Below are 20,255 nucleotides of genomic sequence, written 5' to 3' on the forward strand. Positions count from 1 at the left end.
GTAGGATCACTGAAGGTCTGATGCTGCTTAAACCATTGTATACTCTACTAGATCTGGTAACGATACCAAAGACGAACAACACTATTGCACTCTGGTGGCCATCCTGTCAGAGATACTTGCGGCTCTAATCCTTTACATAATTTATATTGGCATCTGAGCATATCTTGTGTGCTTCACTTTTATTCCTCAGGCAGCGGATGGAGCAGAATGTCACCTCTAATAGAACAAACAATGACACTGCATGTACTGACGTTGAATTCCAATTGAGAGATCGTCTATTAGACGTGTCCCATGAGCCGATTCCTCCCAGTACTTTATTTGGAATATGGCAGAGTTTCTCGTGGTCGTGCGGTAGCGTTCTCGCTTCCCACGCCCGGGTTCCCGGGTTCGATTCCCGGCGGGGTCAGGGATTTTCTCTGCCTCGTGATGGCTGGGTGTTGTGTGCTGTCCTTAGGTTAGTTAGGTTTAAGTAGTTCTAAGTTCTAGGGGACCGATGACCATAGATGTTAAGTCCCATAGTGCTCAGAGCCATTTGAACCATTTGATAGCCGAGTTCTTGTCCTTAACCTGTAGCAATTATACTTGAGTCACTAACAAACAAGGGAGATTATGAGCTCTACGTTGCACACAGTAGTCATTGTGTATCAGGAAAAGAAGTGACAGCTATGTGCGTGTGCAGGATAGTTGACGTCTCCCCTATTGAGATACTACGAAAGTACTTACTTTCTCTGATCTTCGTTGAGCCAGAAACGGTAGGTGAAGTTGAGGACGTAATAAAGCAGCAAGAAGACCATGAGGTCTGGCCACACCAGCTTGTAGATGCTCCCACGCCATCTGAAAAACACAAACGATACCTTCAGATTAACCATAATTTGATATATTAAGCATATAATGCTGAAGTATGTCAGAACGTGATAGTCCAAACAAAGCAGAAATTATATACAAATAACATTCGAAATAAAGGTTTTAAATCCCTACGGCTGTTCACAGACAATGCAGCTGTATTCACAGAGGTCTCCAACGATGGTTGTTGCGTGCCATGATCATTAAACACTTGTCGGATGGGTGCAATATAACACAAATGGGACAACACAATGAGGAATAACAAACAGCAATCAGTAAAGGTATGTTACAGACTACTAATTAACTTTGGTATTGTTTGATGCATGGCACTTTTTTCTGTAATTCAGACTTTCAATAATTTGGACTGGGACTCGTCCAACTAGTCAGAGTCAGTGACTTTCATTGTAAAACAGTTTACGAGTGGAGACTGCAGTTTTTTTTCCAAAGCCTATCTTGTCTACCTCTTCTATCAGTCCTACCTGGTAAGGATCCCAAATCGATTGACAGTACTCAGGAATCGGTCGAACACGCGTCTTACAACCAGCTTCTTTCGTGGATTAGTTACATTTCCTTAACATCTCAGGCTGGCGTCTGCTTTTCCCATTACTTGTTTTGTGTGTTCTTTCCCCGTAAGGTCGCTCTGGATAGTTGCTCCTACATATTTTACGCCTGATACTTTTTCCAGTAGTAATTTGTCATTAATAGTGTAGTTGTACAGTATTGGATTTCTTTTTCTGTGTATGCGCAATATGCTACATTTCTTTACGATCAGGCTCAATTACCAGAGCCTGCAACATTCATCAATCCTCAGCAGGTCGTTTTGTAGATCTATAAAGTCTTCCGGCTTTGCTATCTTCTTACAGACAACCGCAATATCTGAACAGACTTAAAGAGCTACCGATGCATTTTACTAGATCATTTCTGTACATGGTAAAGAGCAACAGACCTGCCACACTTCATTGGAGTACCCTTCAAATTACCTTTACATCGGTCGATTTTGTTCTGTTAAGAACAACGTCTTGAGTTCTGTCTGCAAGGACTTCAATCCAGTGGCAAATCTGGTCCGATATTCGGTACGCTCTTTTTTCCCCCTTCACTGAACGACAGTGCGCGATACTGTTAAATGCCTTCCTGAAATCAAGGAACACGGCATCAACCTGAGCGCCAACGTCTACAGCGCTGGCAATTTCAGAAATGAACAGAGCGAGCTGAGCTTCACAAGATCTCTGTCTGCGGAAACCACGTTGATTTTTGGAGAGGAGCATTTCGTTCGAGAAACATCATAATTCTTGAGCATAAAACATGTTCCATACCTCAAACAGTTTAACGTCAACAATATAGGCCTACAATTATGTACATCTGTCCTACGACTCTTCGTGAAAACGGGAATGACGTGCGCTTTTTCCCAGTCGCTGGGTAGCCTTAGTTGCTCCAACGACCTACGATAAATTGCTGTTAGAAGGGAAGCAGGTTTTTTCGCATAATCCCTTTAGAAACTTGTACGTATCTCATCTGGCCCTGCTATCAGTTATCCCAATATCTGCCTTTCGAAGTTCAGACCCTGCTCGAAATATACTTGTCTATGACATATAAAACAATACTTTCGCATTTTTGAATTTGTGTTACACATCATCTTCCCCATCACTGAATATCTGACGTTGACTACTCAGATACTCTGCGATTTATATCCTGCCACTCTTGTTAAAGGAAAAATATTTTCCTAGCTTTCTTGACATTCTTTATAAAAGTCATACTCATATAGATGCTATCATAGCCTTATCATCATTGATACCCTCCTCTACGTTATTCGAGAAGTTCAGGTCTGCTTTTTGCTAGAATGTCTAAGGCGTTACCGTCACGTGTTGGTTCTCTAATTATATGCTCGAAATAATTTTTGGTGAAGACATTCAGAAAAATCTCTCATTAATCTATGTCCCTGGTACCAGTTTTGATAGCATGGCTCTCTCAATGTACACCTAGCAAGTTGAAGTCATCCCCCATTAAAACAACACTGTCAGGGAACTTATTCACAATATTCTGCAAGTTCTATCTGAAGCTATCTACCACTACACCTCCTGACGTAGATGGTCTTTAAAGCATCCGATTAATTTGTTTGACCCAGCTTCGCTGCATATCTCCACCTATATTAATTCACATTCGAAATCCGTGATAACCTTGCTGTATATTATCGAATTCTTTACTGCAATAAAGACGCCGCGAGCACTGGCGACTAACCTATCCTTACGATAAATACTCCAGTCTAAATTTAGGACTTCGTTCCTGTTCACTCCCGGTTGCAACCAACTGTCTTTTCCTAATACAATCTAGATACAACAATCTTCAATAAGTGATACTAGTTCTGTAACCTTAACACGGATACTCCTGCAGTTTAGTAACAACATGTTAACAATATCTACTTGCGATCTGTGTGGGCAAGCATTCTCTGAGAATAATATGTCTAATGTATCTTCGCTTTCGGAAGGCAAGCATCCCTGATCCCACGAGGGGAAGGAAGAGTGGTTACTCTGACCTAAAAAAAATTTAAAAAATAAAAAAAAACACGTGTGCAAGCGACAGGTACTCTACCACGCTGGTAGTCACTTCTTGCGTGTAGTGCACGCCAGAAACCATCTAATTCCTCCGGAAACCCAAAACTGTCAAATACACCCATTTTAGATGCAGGATCAAGATGATCATTACTGAAGACAAGAACACCAGAATTTTTCGCCCCCTCTCAGGAGACACCGCCTTAACGAAACACTGTCCGTGTGGGCGAGGGGGTTTGTGAGATCCAATGAAGTGGAGGGCTATGCCGGCGGTGGTGTAACTACCAGCAGGGCCTCCCAAGCCGGACAGGTCTCCATAGAGGATCCAGACAAAGTGTGTCTCACAACGTCCCGTCTAGTGTCCTGTCCTGTCCTGTCCTGTCCTGTCCCATCCTATACACTCCCTTCCTTTCCTTTTCCTCCTTATTGTGTGGCAGCAGACACAGTCCCCTAATGTGGACAGCGGAAGAGCCTTGGAAACCAGGACAACGTTGATGCACATAGGCCTTACTGCGAAGGGATGGACAGCGTTCTGTAGTCGTGGTGAAGCCAAGCTATCTAAGGGGTAAGATGGATCAAATGGCTCTGAGCACTATGGAACTCAACTGCTGAGGTCATTAGTCCCCTAGAACTTAGAACTAGTTAAACCTAACTAACCTAAGGACATCACAAACATCCATGCCCGAGGCAGGATTCGAACCTGCGACCGTAGCGGTCTTGCGGTTCCAGACTGCAGCGCCTTTAACCGCACGGCCACTTCGGCCGGCTAAGGGGTAAGACCTTGAAATAAAGCCTTGGCAGGTGTCCAGGCCATGAGGTGGCAGCCCCACCAGGACACTCGGGGCCTGTGGGCTGATAACCCGCACCACCAAAAAAACACATATCATAGAAACTAAAAGGAGAAACAGCCGGATGGATCTTAAGGATATGACCTTTGGCCTGAAAAGGAAAACCCGTATCGGTTTTTGAAATGTAAAGACGTTAAGAGAGGCGGGGAGGCTAAGATAGGTTGAAAAAGAGATGGAGGACTATCGACTAGATATATTGGGACTAAGTGAAGTAAGGTGGCCAGAATCTGGGGAATTCCAAACACAAAATGGTGGAGTGTTGCTGTATGCGGGTCAGACAGGTGAGGACGCGATGCATAGGAATGGTGTAGGGCTCTTACTATCTAAAAGCAGAAAGAAGAGCTTACTGGAGTGGAAACCAGTGTCAGAACGGATAATAACCGCACGCTTTAAAACAAATGTGCGATATGTCACGGTAATTCAATGCTATGGACCTACTGAAATAGCTAAAGGAGAATTAACAGATGCATTTTGTACAGAGCTTAACGGAGTCCTTAGGCAAACAAATTCTAGGGACATAAAAATTTTAATGGGTGACTTGAAAGCAAAAGTTGGTTCAGAAAATGAAGGGCTTCAATATCATGGGCGTGCATGGAATGGGGGATCAGGAATGTAAATGGTGAAATGTTGATAGATACATGCGCTGAACATGACCTAGTCATTGGGGGCACGTTGTTTCCACATCGTAACTGCCATAAGATAACGTGGATTTCTCCAGACCACGTTATCGAAAATCAAATAGACCACATAGTCATAAGCCGCAAGTTCCAACACTCTCTGTTAAATGTCAGAAACAGAAGAGGGGCAGACGTTGGAAGTGACCACCACCTAGTTTTGGCAGAATTCAGACTTAAGATAGTGGCAAATAGAACCAAGCTCAATCACAGGTGCAAGAAAATAGATGTGGCAAGATTAAAAGACCAACAGATCAAAGAAACATTTGCCCTTGAACTACAAAACAGATTCCAGGTCCTCTCTGAAGAAAACTTTATGGAAGAGGGAATTGAAACATGCTGGCAAAAAATCAAAGACAGTTATTTAGATGTGGGAGAAAAAATCTTAGGATTTAAGGCACATCAAAGGAAGGACTGGATCTCCGATGTTACGTGGAATGAAATCAACCACAAGAAAGAACTAAAACTTAAGTTAAATTTTTGTAAGACAAGAGCGCAGAAGAGCGAAGCGTGTAAAGAATACATGGATGCGAACAAAAAAGTGAAAACATTGCTACGCCAAGATAAAAGGAAATGGATAGATGAGCAAGCAAAAGTAGCAGAAGGGGCAGCAAGACAATGAAATATGAAAGAGCTCTACAATATTACCAAACGGTTGTCAATGAAGAACTTTAGACATGAAGGACCAGTTAAGAACAAGGATGGGGTGATGCTTACAACTCAACAGGCACAGCTACAGAGATGGGAGGAGCACTTCACTTCAAGGAACTGTTAAATTGTGAAGACAACCAAGAGAAACAAGTAAGAGATGTTCCAGAGGAAGTCGAAGAAGATCAAGATATAAATTTGCAGTGCCCCACAACGGACGAAATTAGGATTGCCTTGAAAACACTAAAAAACACAAAGGCTCCAGGCCTAGACAACGTAGCACCGGAGCTCTTAAAAGCCGATACTGAAAGTACTGTTAAAATGCTCCATCCCTTGCTGAAGCATATTTGGCTTGAAGAGAAATCTCCAAAGGAGTGGAAAAATGGTTTGGTGGTAAAGCTCCCAAATTAGGGAAATTTGTCAGGCTGTAACAACTGGCGTGGTATTACATTGTTGTCAGTGCCCAGTAAGGTCCTCACCAGAATTATTTTAAACAGAATTGAAGAATCCCTTGAAAAGCGACTGCGTACAGAACAAGCCGGTTTTAGGGCACAACGCAGTTGTGTTGATCTTATTAACACTCTTAGGATCATTTTAGAGCAAAGCAAAGAATTCCAAGCAACCATGTACCTGGCATTCATTGATTTTCAAAAGGCCTTCGATTCTGTGAAACAAAGTGCTCTGGCAGGTGTTGCGGAAGTATGGCATACCACAGAAGATCTTAATCATAATAAAAGATCTATATGATGGCTACAAATGCTGCGTACTCCACAAGGGAAATATGACAGAGCCCATAAAAGTAACAACAGGAGTCCGGCAGGGTTGCATTTTGTCACCAACACTTTTTCTACTCGTTCTAGACTCTGTTATGAGAAGAGTCACAGCAGGCAGGAGACGAGGAATCCAGTGGGAGATCCACGAACGTCTGGAGGATTTGGATTTTGCAGACGACATAGTTTTATTAGCTCCAAGGCTGACTGATATGCAAGCTAAATTAAACTTGCTGAAAGAAGAAGCAGAGATTGCTGGCCTCAAGTTAAATATAGGCAAAACAAAGGAAATGAGAGTAAATTCAGGGAACATGGAGGTGCCATTGTTAATAGGTGAGCAGCGGATGGAGACTGTCAACTCATTCCTGTATCTGGCTAGTATAGTGGCGGAAGATGGTGGAGCTGGATATGAGGTGAAAAACCGCATTAAAAAGGCAAATGCTGCTTTCATACAATTGTATCCAATATGGAAAAATAGAAATACCACGTACAAAACAAAAATCCATATTTTTAATACAAATGTGAAGGCTGTCCTCCTGTACGCCAGTGAAAGCTGGAAAATGGATAAAAAGATAACATCCCAGTTACAAAGCTTCATAAATAGATGTCTTCGACGCATCATGAATATCTGGTGGGCAGAAAAAATATGTAATGAAGAGCTCTGGCGAATAACAAACCAGATACCTATAGAAGACCAGATACGAGAGAGAAAGTGGGGCTGGTTGGGGCACACCTTGAGAAAACCAGATGGCACCATCGAGAAAAAGCATTGGAATGGAATCCCCAGGGAACAAGGAAGAGAGGAAGACCAAGGGGCACATGGAAGAGGACAGTGGAAGGGGAAGCAAAAAGAGTTGGCAAGACCTGGGCAGAATTGAGGCAAATGGCCAAAGACAGAGACGGATAGCGAGTTCTCCTGGATGCCCTATGCCCCCATAGGGGCCAAAGGAATTAAGTAAGTCAAGCCAATAAAGAAATCATTAGTGTTAGAGCATAAGTCCCAATTAGACAAGGATGGGGAAGAAACCAACTGCATCCTTTACAGACGAGCCAACCCAGCGTTCATTCATCATATTGCATATAGGGAAAACTTACATATGAACAAAAATCTGAGAAAAAGACAGGTTAAACGCTTTTATCTTTTCAACACATTAGGTCATTATCACCCAAATGATTACATAAAATGGGCCATTTTCTAGGGAAGACACTCCATGGTCCTTGAAGTTACTCGACCAACAGGAGCCTATTCGCATTAATAGGCGAATAAAACTAGAATGAAAAATGACAGTAAACGTGGGACGCTCGTTAAAAAGCAGCGGACATAGTATAAAGATCCATCACAGCGGTGAAGAGTTTCTACGACTACCGATGTTCACTATCGACAATGACATCTCCTCCGTCGTGTTGCTACGGCGAGTAAAGGATAAAACGCGTTCTGTTGTCTGTGCTGTACCTGCTAAAATCTCGGATAGCTCAAATGACAAAAGCACATTAAAGCGTTAGGGGGTTAAAACACATTGGGTGAGAAAGCAACACACCGTCAGTGGCGCGTAACAGTAAGGTCAAACTGGTGTGGGGACCGCAGCTTAACGGACGACGATGGCTGAAAGACAGTACCCACAATAGTGAAGTTAAAAATATTCCGTAGTGACGAAAGGAAGTGAGGAAAGTCGCCCAAGCCGAGGGAAGGGTTTAATCTCCCTGAGATTGTTCCCAGAGAGAGACAACCAGTGTTCACGACAGAGCAAGATGATGGTTTTACGTGTAACAACGCCGACATCGTCCGTGGTGAATGTTTTGTGTACCGCAGAAACATGAGTGTTAGGGAAATAAGATGAAAAAAGATTGGAGGACTCTGACATGTTAATATAGAGGAGGACGGAGAACAATGGACTGAAAGTTGTAAGAATTATGATGTATTAAGAATGTGAGACATGGGTTTTGTTTTGAAAATGACAGAATGTCCACCTGTCGAAATATCTCCGGTTGTCGAAGACATCGCCCTGCTGCATTCTATTTAATTATTTGAACACGTATTAATAAGCGTTGGTAAAAATAGACAAATAGTACAGTGTATATTAAAGAGAAAAAATAAACTGCTTAGGAACTGTCAAAACAATTATGCGATGACAACAAGGAGATAGATAGATGGAGAGCCAAAAATACCGGTACGTGAAGACATGCCTAAAGGACAGAACACTACAATAAATGAATACATTTGAACAGCTGAGGATTTGAACATCAATATCCAGATTTCTGAGTCCAGTGTCTTAATCACTGCACCACTTTCTCTGAGTTTTTATAACTTCCATCGGAGTACCACCGGCATATGACTTCAAGATTTGCAATACCACCAGACGAACGAACGTTAACTTATCCATTCTGATTTAGGTTTTACGTTGCTTTCACAAGGCACGTTATTTTGATACCAGCACTGTTCTGCACAGTAAGGCACATTCGTACCTCCACATTCTTTCGTTTAAGCTTATGTCCTTTCTATAATTAGTTCACTGTTAATGAACGCTGCACTGTTTTAAAACTTTTCAATATGATAACTTTATGTCTTATCAGCAAGGCTGACGTAAAAATTAGGGACATGTGACGATATAATTAAATTGAGTAGATGGAATAGTGTTTCAAAATATTCGTCTCCTTGGTCATCAGAATCCGTTCCAGATTTACACAGTTATCTATCTCGGCTACGACGGTGCTGGAAAAACTAGGATGAGATTTGCCTCACCTCAGATTGTAACTCCCGGCGTATAGAAAGGAAACTGCAATATGATGTGAAACTCGTGTACTCTGTCGGTGGTCGATGGCGCTTCACATATTGTCGCACTATCTGTGAGGAAAGTGTGTGCTATACTCAAGTGTAGACAGCGTACTACAAGTGACGAGGATCGAAAATTAATCTACGGGCAGTCGAGGGAAGCAACTGGTCGTACAGCACACGCAGAATGCGCTACGCGGTAGTTAACAACTGGGTCGTGGCATAGTATGATATCTAAGCAGGCAAAGGAGAACGGCTATACACTGGGTCCATTCCAAGAAGGCTTCAGTAGCGCAGCGATTCTGTGATGTGTATTGTTTCGCTGCAGATGTGGAAAGTACAAACTGCTGTCCACGTGGACACACTGATTCAGGCATGCGCAATAAGTCGAAATGTGGAAGGGTGTGGATGGAGTCGGTCTGGGAGGAGGGAGGAGAGGAGGGAGGGGAGGTAGTGTCTCGCGTCTCGCACGTGTCCCGTAGTGGCGCCGCGACGGCGTCGTCCAGTCGGTCTCTAGCTGTGCAGGTCCCGCGATCGATTCCAGAGCACGATAGCGGCGTCTCCAGCGGCGCCGCTCTACTGACCCGTCCCTCGTCTCTGTCTCCTTTTATAGTCGGTCGTTTTCTCAAAGTCGTCTCGCGAAGTTTACTTCGTACTACCCTCAGTTTCTTCGTGAGGTAGTGCATCGCAGCTAACCTCCTTCTCTGGGGTAGAGCCACAGATGCAAATGAAAACTTTTTTTCGATGCAAAATGTAATTGCCAACGGTTTATATTTAAAAAAAAACTACGGTCACTTCTTACCACCATCAGCTGTTGACTGCAATTTGGTGGCAAACGTTTGGCATCGCTCCAGGTGGCAATAAAAATTCGAAAGTTAACATAAATGTTTCACATAACTTTTTTGTGAAATTTCTTAAAGATTTTAAAATGAAACAAACGTTGTTAGCATTATATATCTTTGTTCTTCGTGTCTATATATTTATTTCTCAGCACAGTCACCCTGGCAACGAACCCATTTCTCCTAACGAGAGACCTGCTTGCTGATACTGTCAAGAAAATCGGATGGGGCCAAGTCTGAACTGTGACTGATTTTGTGATCGAGTTATGTACAAATTCTCCTTCTTTCCCCCCGATATACTAAGTATGTCAAACAAAATACGTTATCCTTTTCCATGCTGATTTCCATCCCATATTCCTCAGTATTATTATTTGTGATATCAAACTCTTCCAGTTCAACTTTGTCTCTATGACAGTTGCTGGGACCTTTCCATTCCCAGACTGTTTTATCTTTAAAATTCAAACTCGCAATATCGGACTAGTCACAGTTCGTTATAAAAGGTGATGGTGAGATGATTCGTAGCTACTGAGCTGGCAGCATCGTCAGAGGACTGATGATACGACTGGGTGCAGTTTTGGCAAATATTGTGTGATCGGTATATTACCCAAGAGAAGTGTTCCTACGCTATTCTGGCGAGAGAGACTACGTTCTGTAGACTGTTACACAACGGTCAGGGTAAGCTGTCTCCTTGCTGCCCTGTCCTCGAAGAACAAGTTATACAATAGTCCGCAGGATTTAACAAAAACGGGGGAACGGCGAACGGCATTCCTGCACGATTCAGTCTGTACTTTTCCGCATTCGTCTATCGTATGCTCTAGAGACACCGCTCATAACTAACATTAAGTTCAAGTCTGTATCAGCACGAATCAATCGTAAAAGTGACTTTAAGGAAGTGCAAGTAGCCATACTGCCGACAATCCTGAAGTAGAAATATCGGGTTTCTGAAAGAGTGAAACCGTATCAAAAATGGCTCTAAGCACTATGGGACTTAACATCTGAGGTCATCAGTCCCCTAGAACGTAGAACTACTTACATAACTAACCTAAGGACATCACACACATCCATGCCCGAAGCAGGATTCGAACCTGCAACCGAAGCAGTCGCGCGGTTCCGGACTGAAGCGCCTAGAACTGCTCGTCCACCGCGGCCGGCGAAACCGTATAACACGGGTGGAAAAAGCGACCCCGGTAAGGTGAGCTCCCGTGCGGTGGAGAATGCTTGCTGAAACGACAGTTTGCGTAAAAGACAAAGCACACCTGCGGGAAATTTGCTTAAAGGAAAGAAAGGCTATGCTATACGGCGTTAGTCTGGAAATTGAGGGATTGCCGAGGCCTTCTCACTAATTTAAAAAAAAGACATAATATAGTTTTTAAAAATATTTGTGTAGAAGATTCGAAACTTGATAGTTTGTACGGTGTGGAAAAACGCATCTTAAGCCTGCTGACAAATTATGATCCACCCTATGTGTTCACTACTGACGAAATGGGTCATTTTTGAAGTATCTTCCCGATGGAACATGTATCGTCGAAGAGGAAAATGTCATGGAGAGGAAATATAACAGAGTAACACGGGCAGATGTCAGCAAAAAAACCTCTTGGTAGAGAAAGCTGCTAACCTTCGATCGTTCAATGGTGTCACATCATTTCCTGTATCCTACTGCTCCAACAAAAAGGCATGGATTACAACAGGATTGTTTAATGAGTGGCTGTTGAACATAGAAAAGACACAAAAAAGGAAGGGAAAATCCTTATTCCAGACAACTTCGTAGTCCACAATAATTCACCACGTCTGGATAATGTGAAACTTCACTTTTCTAAGCCATACCACTTCATAATTACAGCCGCTTTACCAGATAATAATTTAAAGTTTTAAACTTTGCACCGCAAAGAAGTTGTGACTTTGGTGTTGTATAGCACTCAAGGTGATCAGTGGCCTAATATAAAGTTTTGCCACCGACGATCGACGCTGATGAAGCACTGAAGAATGTTACCCCTATGAGGACTTCGCACTGTTTCAAGTAATGCGGATTCATCAAGGTACCACAGACTCAGTACAGTATAGAAACAGACTTGGTGTTCCAGTAGACGTGAGGCCTGCTTCCTGGCTTTGAAGGAAATTTAACACTTCATGATTCTGTACATTTTTATGATCGACCTGCTCATATAGTCAACATGCAACAGCTAGCTTGCTAGAAGGGAAATGCCCAAGAACCGGTTCGAACTCGCGCAACTGATTAACGACCGTGAACTGCTACTCCGACCAGCCTGACAGGTTTTTAGGTTGTTTCCCACGCTCATTTAGGCAAACTTTGAGCTGGTCCCCTACTTCCGCCTCAGAAAATACGACACACAAACAACTGAAATTCGATGACACTCTGAACAAAGCTTAGACAATTCACAGACAGATGGTGCGGAGAACTTCCCTCCCGTAGGTTAGTTTACGAATGTGACATGAAGGGCATCCGCCCACAACGTTAAATAATGAAATAAAATTTGCGAAATCCTGGAAACAGAAGCGAACCTCGCTCCAGACAGAATAAACGCTAAGGAAAATAAAGTACATTTTGACGATCATGTGGAAGTCTGCAGAGCCCTGACTGCCGTTGAAATTTTGGCTGTTTCGAAGGATGACGATGAAGAAGAAGCCGATTGTACACTGACTCCAAAAAAGACAAAGTCGGCTTTGGAAATGCTCCTTTGGAACGGAAGTGGGCAGTGAATGACTTTGACTACAATAGAGAAGACGCTGGGCGAAGCACGCTAGTGGTCACTGAAAAAAAGGAGACCAATTTCTTCGCAAAATAAAACTGAAGCTTTTATCTGTTTTTCGGAAATTGTCGTGCCTTTCGTTTGCAAATGTAAAATAAATAATTACTGATGAAGCAGATATAAAAATCAACTCCATAATCTTTCAAGTTTTAATTGTTTACGTACAAGTTCTTCCCTATGTCCTTTAAGTTTTCTGCAGTAGAGGCAAATAATACAAATAGTTTTTCCTAAAATTGTCCCGTAATTAATACGAAATTACAGTTAAAAATTGAAATCATATCAGTTTAATTAATTTCCATTGACTGATTAGATGTGTATCAGCACCAGTGACTGGAAGTAGCTAATGAACGTAGTTTCTGTTTTATGTGGAATTGCGTGGTTACAACGCAGCTCTGGAAGCATATTGTGTTGAGCTGCAAGCGAGTAGGCGCCATCAGGTCACACGGGGAGGCAGGAGAGCCCACCCCCCTGAACAAATTCGCGGAAGGGACGAGCCGGCAGCCGCAGAGGTCAACGCCTCTTAGCTGACCAGCTTTCCTTTGAGGAGGTGCCACATGGCGCCGGTCACTGATGCCACAATAGCATTTCCCGTGGGGCCACCAGCAGGGACTATTTTACAACTCAGTTGTCGAAGGAGAAGAAATGCCGTTTTTAGCAAGGTCCAGAGAGGACACTTGCGAGCAAAACATACTAATCAGGACTTTCTTCGGAATACACAGCCCTCAGAAGGTAAGATCGACACGTGGAGTGGGAACCCACAGTGAGGCCACCTTTGTGAGTCTGAGATACAGTCAGGGTCCAGGCACTCCAAGAACCGGATGTTTAACACAATGTGACAGCCCCAGAATTGGCTAATGTAAATGAATAAGCAGTTGGAAAGAGGAAGGTGGCTTTGTTGTCACGGAAGCACTTCACTGACCACAGTGAGAGAGAGGCTGTTTTTCAGCACCAACCAGTGATAGATTTTACAGCCACTTCAGCCTCCACCTGCAGATTAAAATAGTGAGATTTGGTCGCCACGGCGAGGCGAACCGTAGGGACGTCAAATCATCTACATCTACGTGGATGCTATGTAAATCACACTTAAGTGCCTGGCAGAGGGTTCATCGAGCCACCTTAGCAATTCTCGATTATTGCAATCTCTTCTAGCGCGCGGAAAGAATGAACACCTATATCTTTCCGTACGAGCTCTGATTTCCCTTATTTTATCGTGGTGATCGTTCCTCCCTAAGTACGTCGGTGTCAACAAAATACTTTCGCATTCGGAGGAGAAAGTTGATGATTGGAATTTCGTGAGAAGATTCCGTCGCAACTAAAAACGCCTTTCTTTTAATGATTTCCAGCCCAAATCCTGTATCATTTCTGTGACACTCTCTCCCGTATTTCGCGATAATATAAAACGTGCTGCCTTTCTTTGAATTGCCGGCCCTGGTGGCCGAGCGGTTCTAGGCGCTACAGTCTGGAACCGCGCGACCGCTACGGTCGCAGTTTCGAATCCTGCCTCGGGCATGGATGTGTGTGATGTCCTTAGCTTCGTTAGGTTTAAGTAGTTCTAAGTTCTAGGGTACTGATGACCACAGATGTTAAGTCAGACAGTGCTCAGAGCCATTTGAACCATTTTTTTCCTCGAGGTAATTCATTATGTTCGAACACAATAAATACCCAAAATCCTGCTGCATATCTACGTTAACGATATGGGCCTGTAATTTAGTGGAATACTCCTACTACTTTCCTTGAACATTGAATGGTGTGACCTGTGTAACTTTCCAGTCTTTGGGTACGGATCTTGTGTCGAGAGAACGGTTGTATATGATTGTTTCACTAAGTTTTAGTAATTTTCAAGCTTCACTCTGAAGACTTGCTTACTAATTTTTACGAACAATTTGCTTTCACCTCCGGCCAAATATGCAAGCTCATGCCCTTCTAAAACGCTATCTACCTTTTTATGCTAACATTCAGCAATCACGGTGAGACTTTGCGAACATTATTGTTTTATACTGATGTGTAATTATTAGAATCTGAACTTCGACCCTTTATCCAGATGTGCCAGAGCAATAGTTTGATAGTATAAATATTTGTCAGATGTTCTAATGCACTCTTTAATGTAATGAACTGAGTTAATTTTAATTCTCGTTTAATTTCGTAGCTATCGAATTCCCTAGCCATGATTTCGGAGGGACTACCATTTGCTTGTGTCAGATTACAAGGCCAATGTGTAGAACACACGCAATGTACTCAAACAAAACTAATGTCCCATTAACACGCGTTCTTTCTTTTTTCCGTTTAGGAATCTGTGGACTTTCTGCGTTATTTTTACACATAGTTTGCTGTACAGATCTTAATCTTAACAAGACTACGTTATTTAACTATTACCAATATTTTTATGAAAAGAAAATGGGGTAGAAAGATAAGAAGAGAGAGGAGACGAAGAAAGTACAGATGTGGCTCGGGAAGAGGTATGCGGAAATTCGAGGGCTTGACCAATTACAAAGTGTCTATTAAAAAAAGGGCGCTCTGAAAATGAAAGTGGAACTGCTTCTAACATTTCAGAAAAAAAAATTGCAGAGAACCAACCAGACTCGTCACTTAGCTACACAGTCGCTTGCATGATTTACCGAAATGTTACCGAGAAATTTCGGATCGATTCCAATCTAGACCGCTGACTACATCTCCCATGACGCATTGTTGTCTCACGTCATTCCACCAGCACCTTGACGCGGCATTCAAGCCCGTGAGAAGTATCACAAGGCCAGCTATTCGTTAGCCGTGCACGGGAGTGAAAACCTGATTTAAAGCGTCGCAGGTAGTGTTCGTATGTATCGATCCCAATAAGTTCCGGGAAACTTATTTCACCTTCTCTGCTTGATCGATGGGTCGCCGGAGGACGTTACATTCATTATAAAAATCTCATTCCTTTGCTACGCGAAATAAACAGGCCGTATAATTCAGGTGTTATCTAGTGACCGACGATATGGAAATCGTACCAGAAACAGTAGAATCCGTGAACTTTTTCTCCAGCTGAAGCAAAATTGCAGATTTAAGTCGTCGTATCCATAATATTTCTTTATTTCTTAGCTTGCCAATCCATCTGCTCCATATCAAAGTAAGCAGGCGGGTAGTCAGGGATACCCTTTCAGTCATTATGGGATTTTTTTATGTTTATAATTTACCCTATTTCGTATAATGCATTGTGCAATGGGGTATGATACAAACTGAATGTTCCAGAACAAAGTTTCACTGCTGATCATTGTTTTGAGATTAGCATGTTGCAACATGGAAAGGATGCGGATGCTCATATAATGGGAAAGTGAATTTTGCCCCCAATTGCTTTAAAGATAGGTTTAACGTCTTCAAAATTCATTTTATTGTGTTGAACTTTCGCAACTGATTTAACCAATTTCTCGTTTTATCCGTTCGAGTATTCACGACATTCGTCAGATTGTCGTGTTACTGAAAAGTTAATTCGAACTACATCGTAAGTGAATGAGGTCAGGAAGGTCTCGGTTAACAGCTCTCGCGGTTAACCTTCCTCTCAAAATGCATTATCTATTTATAACCGACAATTCAGTCTTTCACTGAGATCTCTCTCAGTACGACAGATGCTGGAAGCACTACTTGGGGAAGCTATTTTATACGTACAATTCCTGGAAAATGACTTTCATACTCCAATAGTGTCAGAGAACGACCAACAAAGTAAGTTCAAAATAGACATTCTGTGACCTTTTTTTTTTTTCAGCACATGCTTTTACCAGCATTAACGTTGTCAACAAGGAGACGCAACTGAATTTGATTGTTTTTCTACTGTTGTGACCCTTCTTCGTGAACAGTTTCAAGAAACTGAGTAATCGATGCATCGCTATGGGTACCAGCCAAGCGCGCGCTTTCTTTCATGACGCCAATAATTATTATTCCTGCGTGAAGAACATACTACAACTTCTTTCCAGAGAACTACCAAGTGATGAAAACACCTTTGGTTTTTTCATGCACGGAAATGAAAGTACACACACTGCCAGCTGTTTTACGACAGTGTTAGTAGAATAGCTGCCATCATCAAAACCATCTCCATTGTTCGGATAATATAGGTCCGATAATTCATATTGTAGTGAGTGCATACTCCTGCTCACATCACGCAGGGGCCCGTCGTTTACCTGACCAGAATTTTCAGAACTCCACAAAAACCCACTGCAAGATATTTCTGAGAATTACGTACTACATAAACGGTCCATAAACAGTAAGCCAGTAGTTACTCATTTCTTATTAGTGCTGTGAGAGACGACGTCAAGCTGACGCATAGTGACGTACCATCGCGGCGCCGGAGCCATCGCTGGACACTTAGGCCCCACCCGCGAACCGAATTAGCGGCATCGTCACAACTGCAGATGAGACGGTTAACACTGTCTCCTAACAGTGACTAGTTGCCTGTTAGAGATCCACCAGTAAACCCTTGATTCTTTAAAGTATCTAACTCTCATGTATATGACAGTTTCAGATGCCCGATTAAAAATTAGTAAATGTTTGAATATTTCACGGTAAGAACGTAAGCGAGGAAAAAATTCAGAAAAGGTTTGAAAATATTTTGTTGGAAGTCGCTAAGTGCTCCGATTATGAAGCACTGGATGGATATGGTCTTGGTAATTTGCGCTCAATTTTAAGAAAACTCAAGTTTTTCACGCGTCTCACTGTTTATGAAGTGTCTCCTGAAATGTGTAGTACAACGACAAAATTTTGGAGGTACACTACTGGCCATTAAAATTGCTAGACCAAGAAGAAATGTAGATGATAAACGGGTATTCATTGGACAAATATATCATACTAGAACTGGCATGTGATTACATTTTCACGCAGTTTGGGTGCATAGATCCTGAGAAATCAGTACCCAGAACAACCACCTCTGGCCGTAATAACGGCCTTGATACGCCTGGGCATTGAGCCAAACAGAGCTTGGATCGCGTGTACAGGTACAGCTGCCCATGCAGACTTCAACACGATACCACAGTTCATCAAGAGTAGTGACTGGCGTATTGTGACGAGCCAGTTGCTCGGCCACCATTGACCAGACGTTTTCAAATGGTGAGAGATCTGGAGAATGTGCTGGCCAGGGCAGCGGTCGAACATTTTCTGTATCCAGAAAGGCCCGTACAGGACCTGCAACATGCGGTCGTGCATTATCCTACTGAAATGTAGGGTTTTGCAGGGATCGAATGAAGGGTAGAGCCACGGGTCTTAACACATCTGAAATGTAACGTCCACTGTTCAAAGAGCCATCAATGCGAGCAAGAGGTGACCGAGACGTGTAACCAATGGCACCCCATACCATCACGCCGGGCGATACGCCAGTATGGCGATGAATACACGCTTCCAAAGTGCGTTCACCGTGATGTTGCCAAACACGGATGCGACCATCATGATGCTGTAAACAGAACCTGGATTCATCCGAAAAAATGACGTTTTGCCATTCGTGCACCCAGGTACGTCGTTGAGTACACCATCGCAGGCGCTCCTATCTGTGATGCACCGTCAAGGGTAACCGCAGCCATGGTCTCCGAGCTGATACTCCATGCTGCTGCTAACGTCGTCGAAGTGTTCGTGCAAATGTTAGTTGTCTTGCAAACATCCTCATCTGTTGACTCAGGGATCGAGACGTGGCTGCACGATCCGTTACAGCCATGTGGATAAGATGCCTGTCATCTCGACTGCTAGTGATACGAGGCCGTTGGGATCTAGCACGGCGTTCCGTATTACCCTCCTGAACCCACCGATTCCGTATTCTGCTATCAGCCATTGGATCTCGATCAACGCGAGCAGCAATGTCGCGATACGATAAACCGCAATCGCGATTGGCTACAATCCGACCTTTATCAAAGTCGGAAACATGATGGCACGCATTTCTCCCCCTTGCACGAGACATCACAACAACGTTTCACCAGGCAACGCCGGTCAACTGCTGTTTTGTGTATGAGAAATCGGTTGGAAACTGACCTCATGTCAGCACGTTGTAGGTGTCGCCACCGGCGCCAACCTTGTGTGAATGCTCTGAAAAGCTAATCATTTGCATATCACAGCATCATCTTCCTGTCGGTTAAATTTCGCGTCTGTAGCACGCCCTCTTCGTGGTGTAGCAATTTTAGTGGCCAGTAGTGTACATTCAGCTTTATGCGTGGATACTGTCTGCAAATATGTTTTGCGTGTAGAGATAGTAACAAAGAAGTAATAAATTAAAACGTCCTGTCAAACTGAAGTTTTACTGCAAAACATTTTCCCGTCATCTTTTTGTAGTGGTGTTACCGACAAAAAGATTAGCAACGGTTTGAAATTTGTTGGGGGTTGCTAAGTGCTCTCATTGTCAAATACTGTACGATTAAAATCTGGGTGTTTGTCTTGAGGCAGCGGAAATGATGGCGCGCAAACACACAATTACTAGCTTTAATACTTGTTTTATTGTGTTAAACTTGTAACATAAGGCATTACCTCTTAATGATTAGATTATTAATGCTTTTAAATTTTTAAAGTCGTTCGATAATTATGCTAAATAATGACAAATCAAGTTCTGCTTGCCCCCTGGAAGATGTCAGACACGCAAGCTTGTTTCCGGGTACCGGGATAGTCGCTTAGTAATACGCATGCCTACATTCATGTCAGTGTTAAATAGCACAAGAGGGAGGATAGATGGGTCGAATATTTAACCTTTCTGATCGAATAATAATAAATTATAACGCACAATTTTACCCTTCCATCATAAAACAATTTACAGCTGAAAAGAACACTCTAGACACTGGAGTTATTAAAAGAAAGGTCTATTGCTGGAGACGCGAAATAAATATTACAGTTCTGGATTCGAAACCGGATCGGGTCCAAGGGAATTTGCATTTACGCGTCATTCAATTCTAGAGGTAGTTCACCAATAACGACTATCAAAAACAAAAAGTTTCCATTTGTTAGAGATAACACTTTCGCTCAAAGTAGTCCGAAAATACACTCTCAAAAACTTCTAAATGAATCGCCATTACAAATAATACCTTCATACAAATAAGTACTATGCGCTAAGGCCACCATAAACTTGGACAAAAATTTCGCAGTTTTTAAAGATATCGCCCCTAATTGTGTGCCATATCAGAAGGCAGCCAGTTATATTACACAGTGAATAAATATTCTGCATATCAAGAGCTCAGAAGGAAACCCAGTCCTAAGCAAAGAAGGGAAAGCTAGAAGTAGTATATAGCGGGTCTGTAGAGGTGGGATGTACTTGAGGTCAATATTATGGAAATGGAAGAGAACGAGGATGTAGACGAGATGGAAGATATGATACCGCGTGAAGAATACGACAGAGCACTGAAAGACGTAAGTCGAAACAAGGCTCTGGGAGTAGACAACATTCCGTCAGAACTGCTGATACCCTTGGGAGAGCCAGCCATAACCGAACTCTTCCACTTGTTGGGCAAGATGTATGAGACAGGCGAAATACCCTCAGACTTCAAAAAGAATATAGTAATGCCAATTCCAAAGAAAGCAGGTGCTGACAGATGTGAAAATTACCGAACTATCAGTTTAG

At 42.7% G+C, this 20,255-nt stretch overlaps 1 protein-coding gene across 2 annotated transcripts in view; it reads right to left on the reverse strand.

Moving 5' to 3' along the window:
- LOC124605392 (bestrophin-2-like) overlaps window positions 1–20,255 on the reverse strand; it is a 454,561-nt gene that overhangs the window by 104,841 nt on the left and 329,465 nt on the right. For both annotated transcript variants that reach the window (XM_047137034.1, XM_047137035.1), the window contains exon 2: window positions 724–834. In XM_047137034.1, the coding sequence (XP_046992990.1) occupies window positions 724–834 (111 nt within the window). The remainder of the gene's footprint in view (window positions 1–723; window positions 835–20,255) is intronic.

The sequence above is a fragment of the Schistocerca americana genome, chromosome 3 (genome assembly GCF_021461395.2).
Source record: "Schistocerca americana isolate TAMUIC-IGC-003095 chromosome 3, iqSchAmer2.1, whole genome shotgun sequence".
NCBI lineage: Eukaryota > Metazoa > Arthropoda > Insecta > Orthoptera > Acrididae > Schistocerca > Schistocerca americana.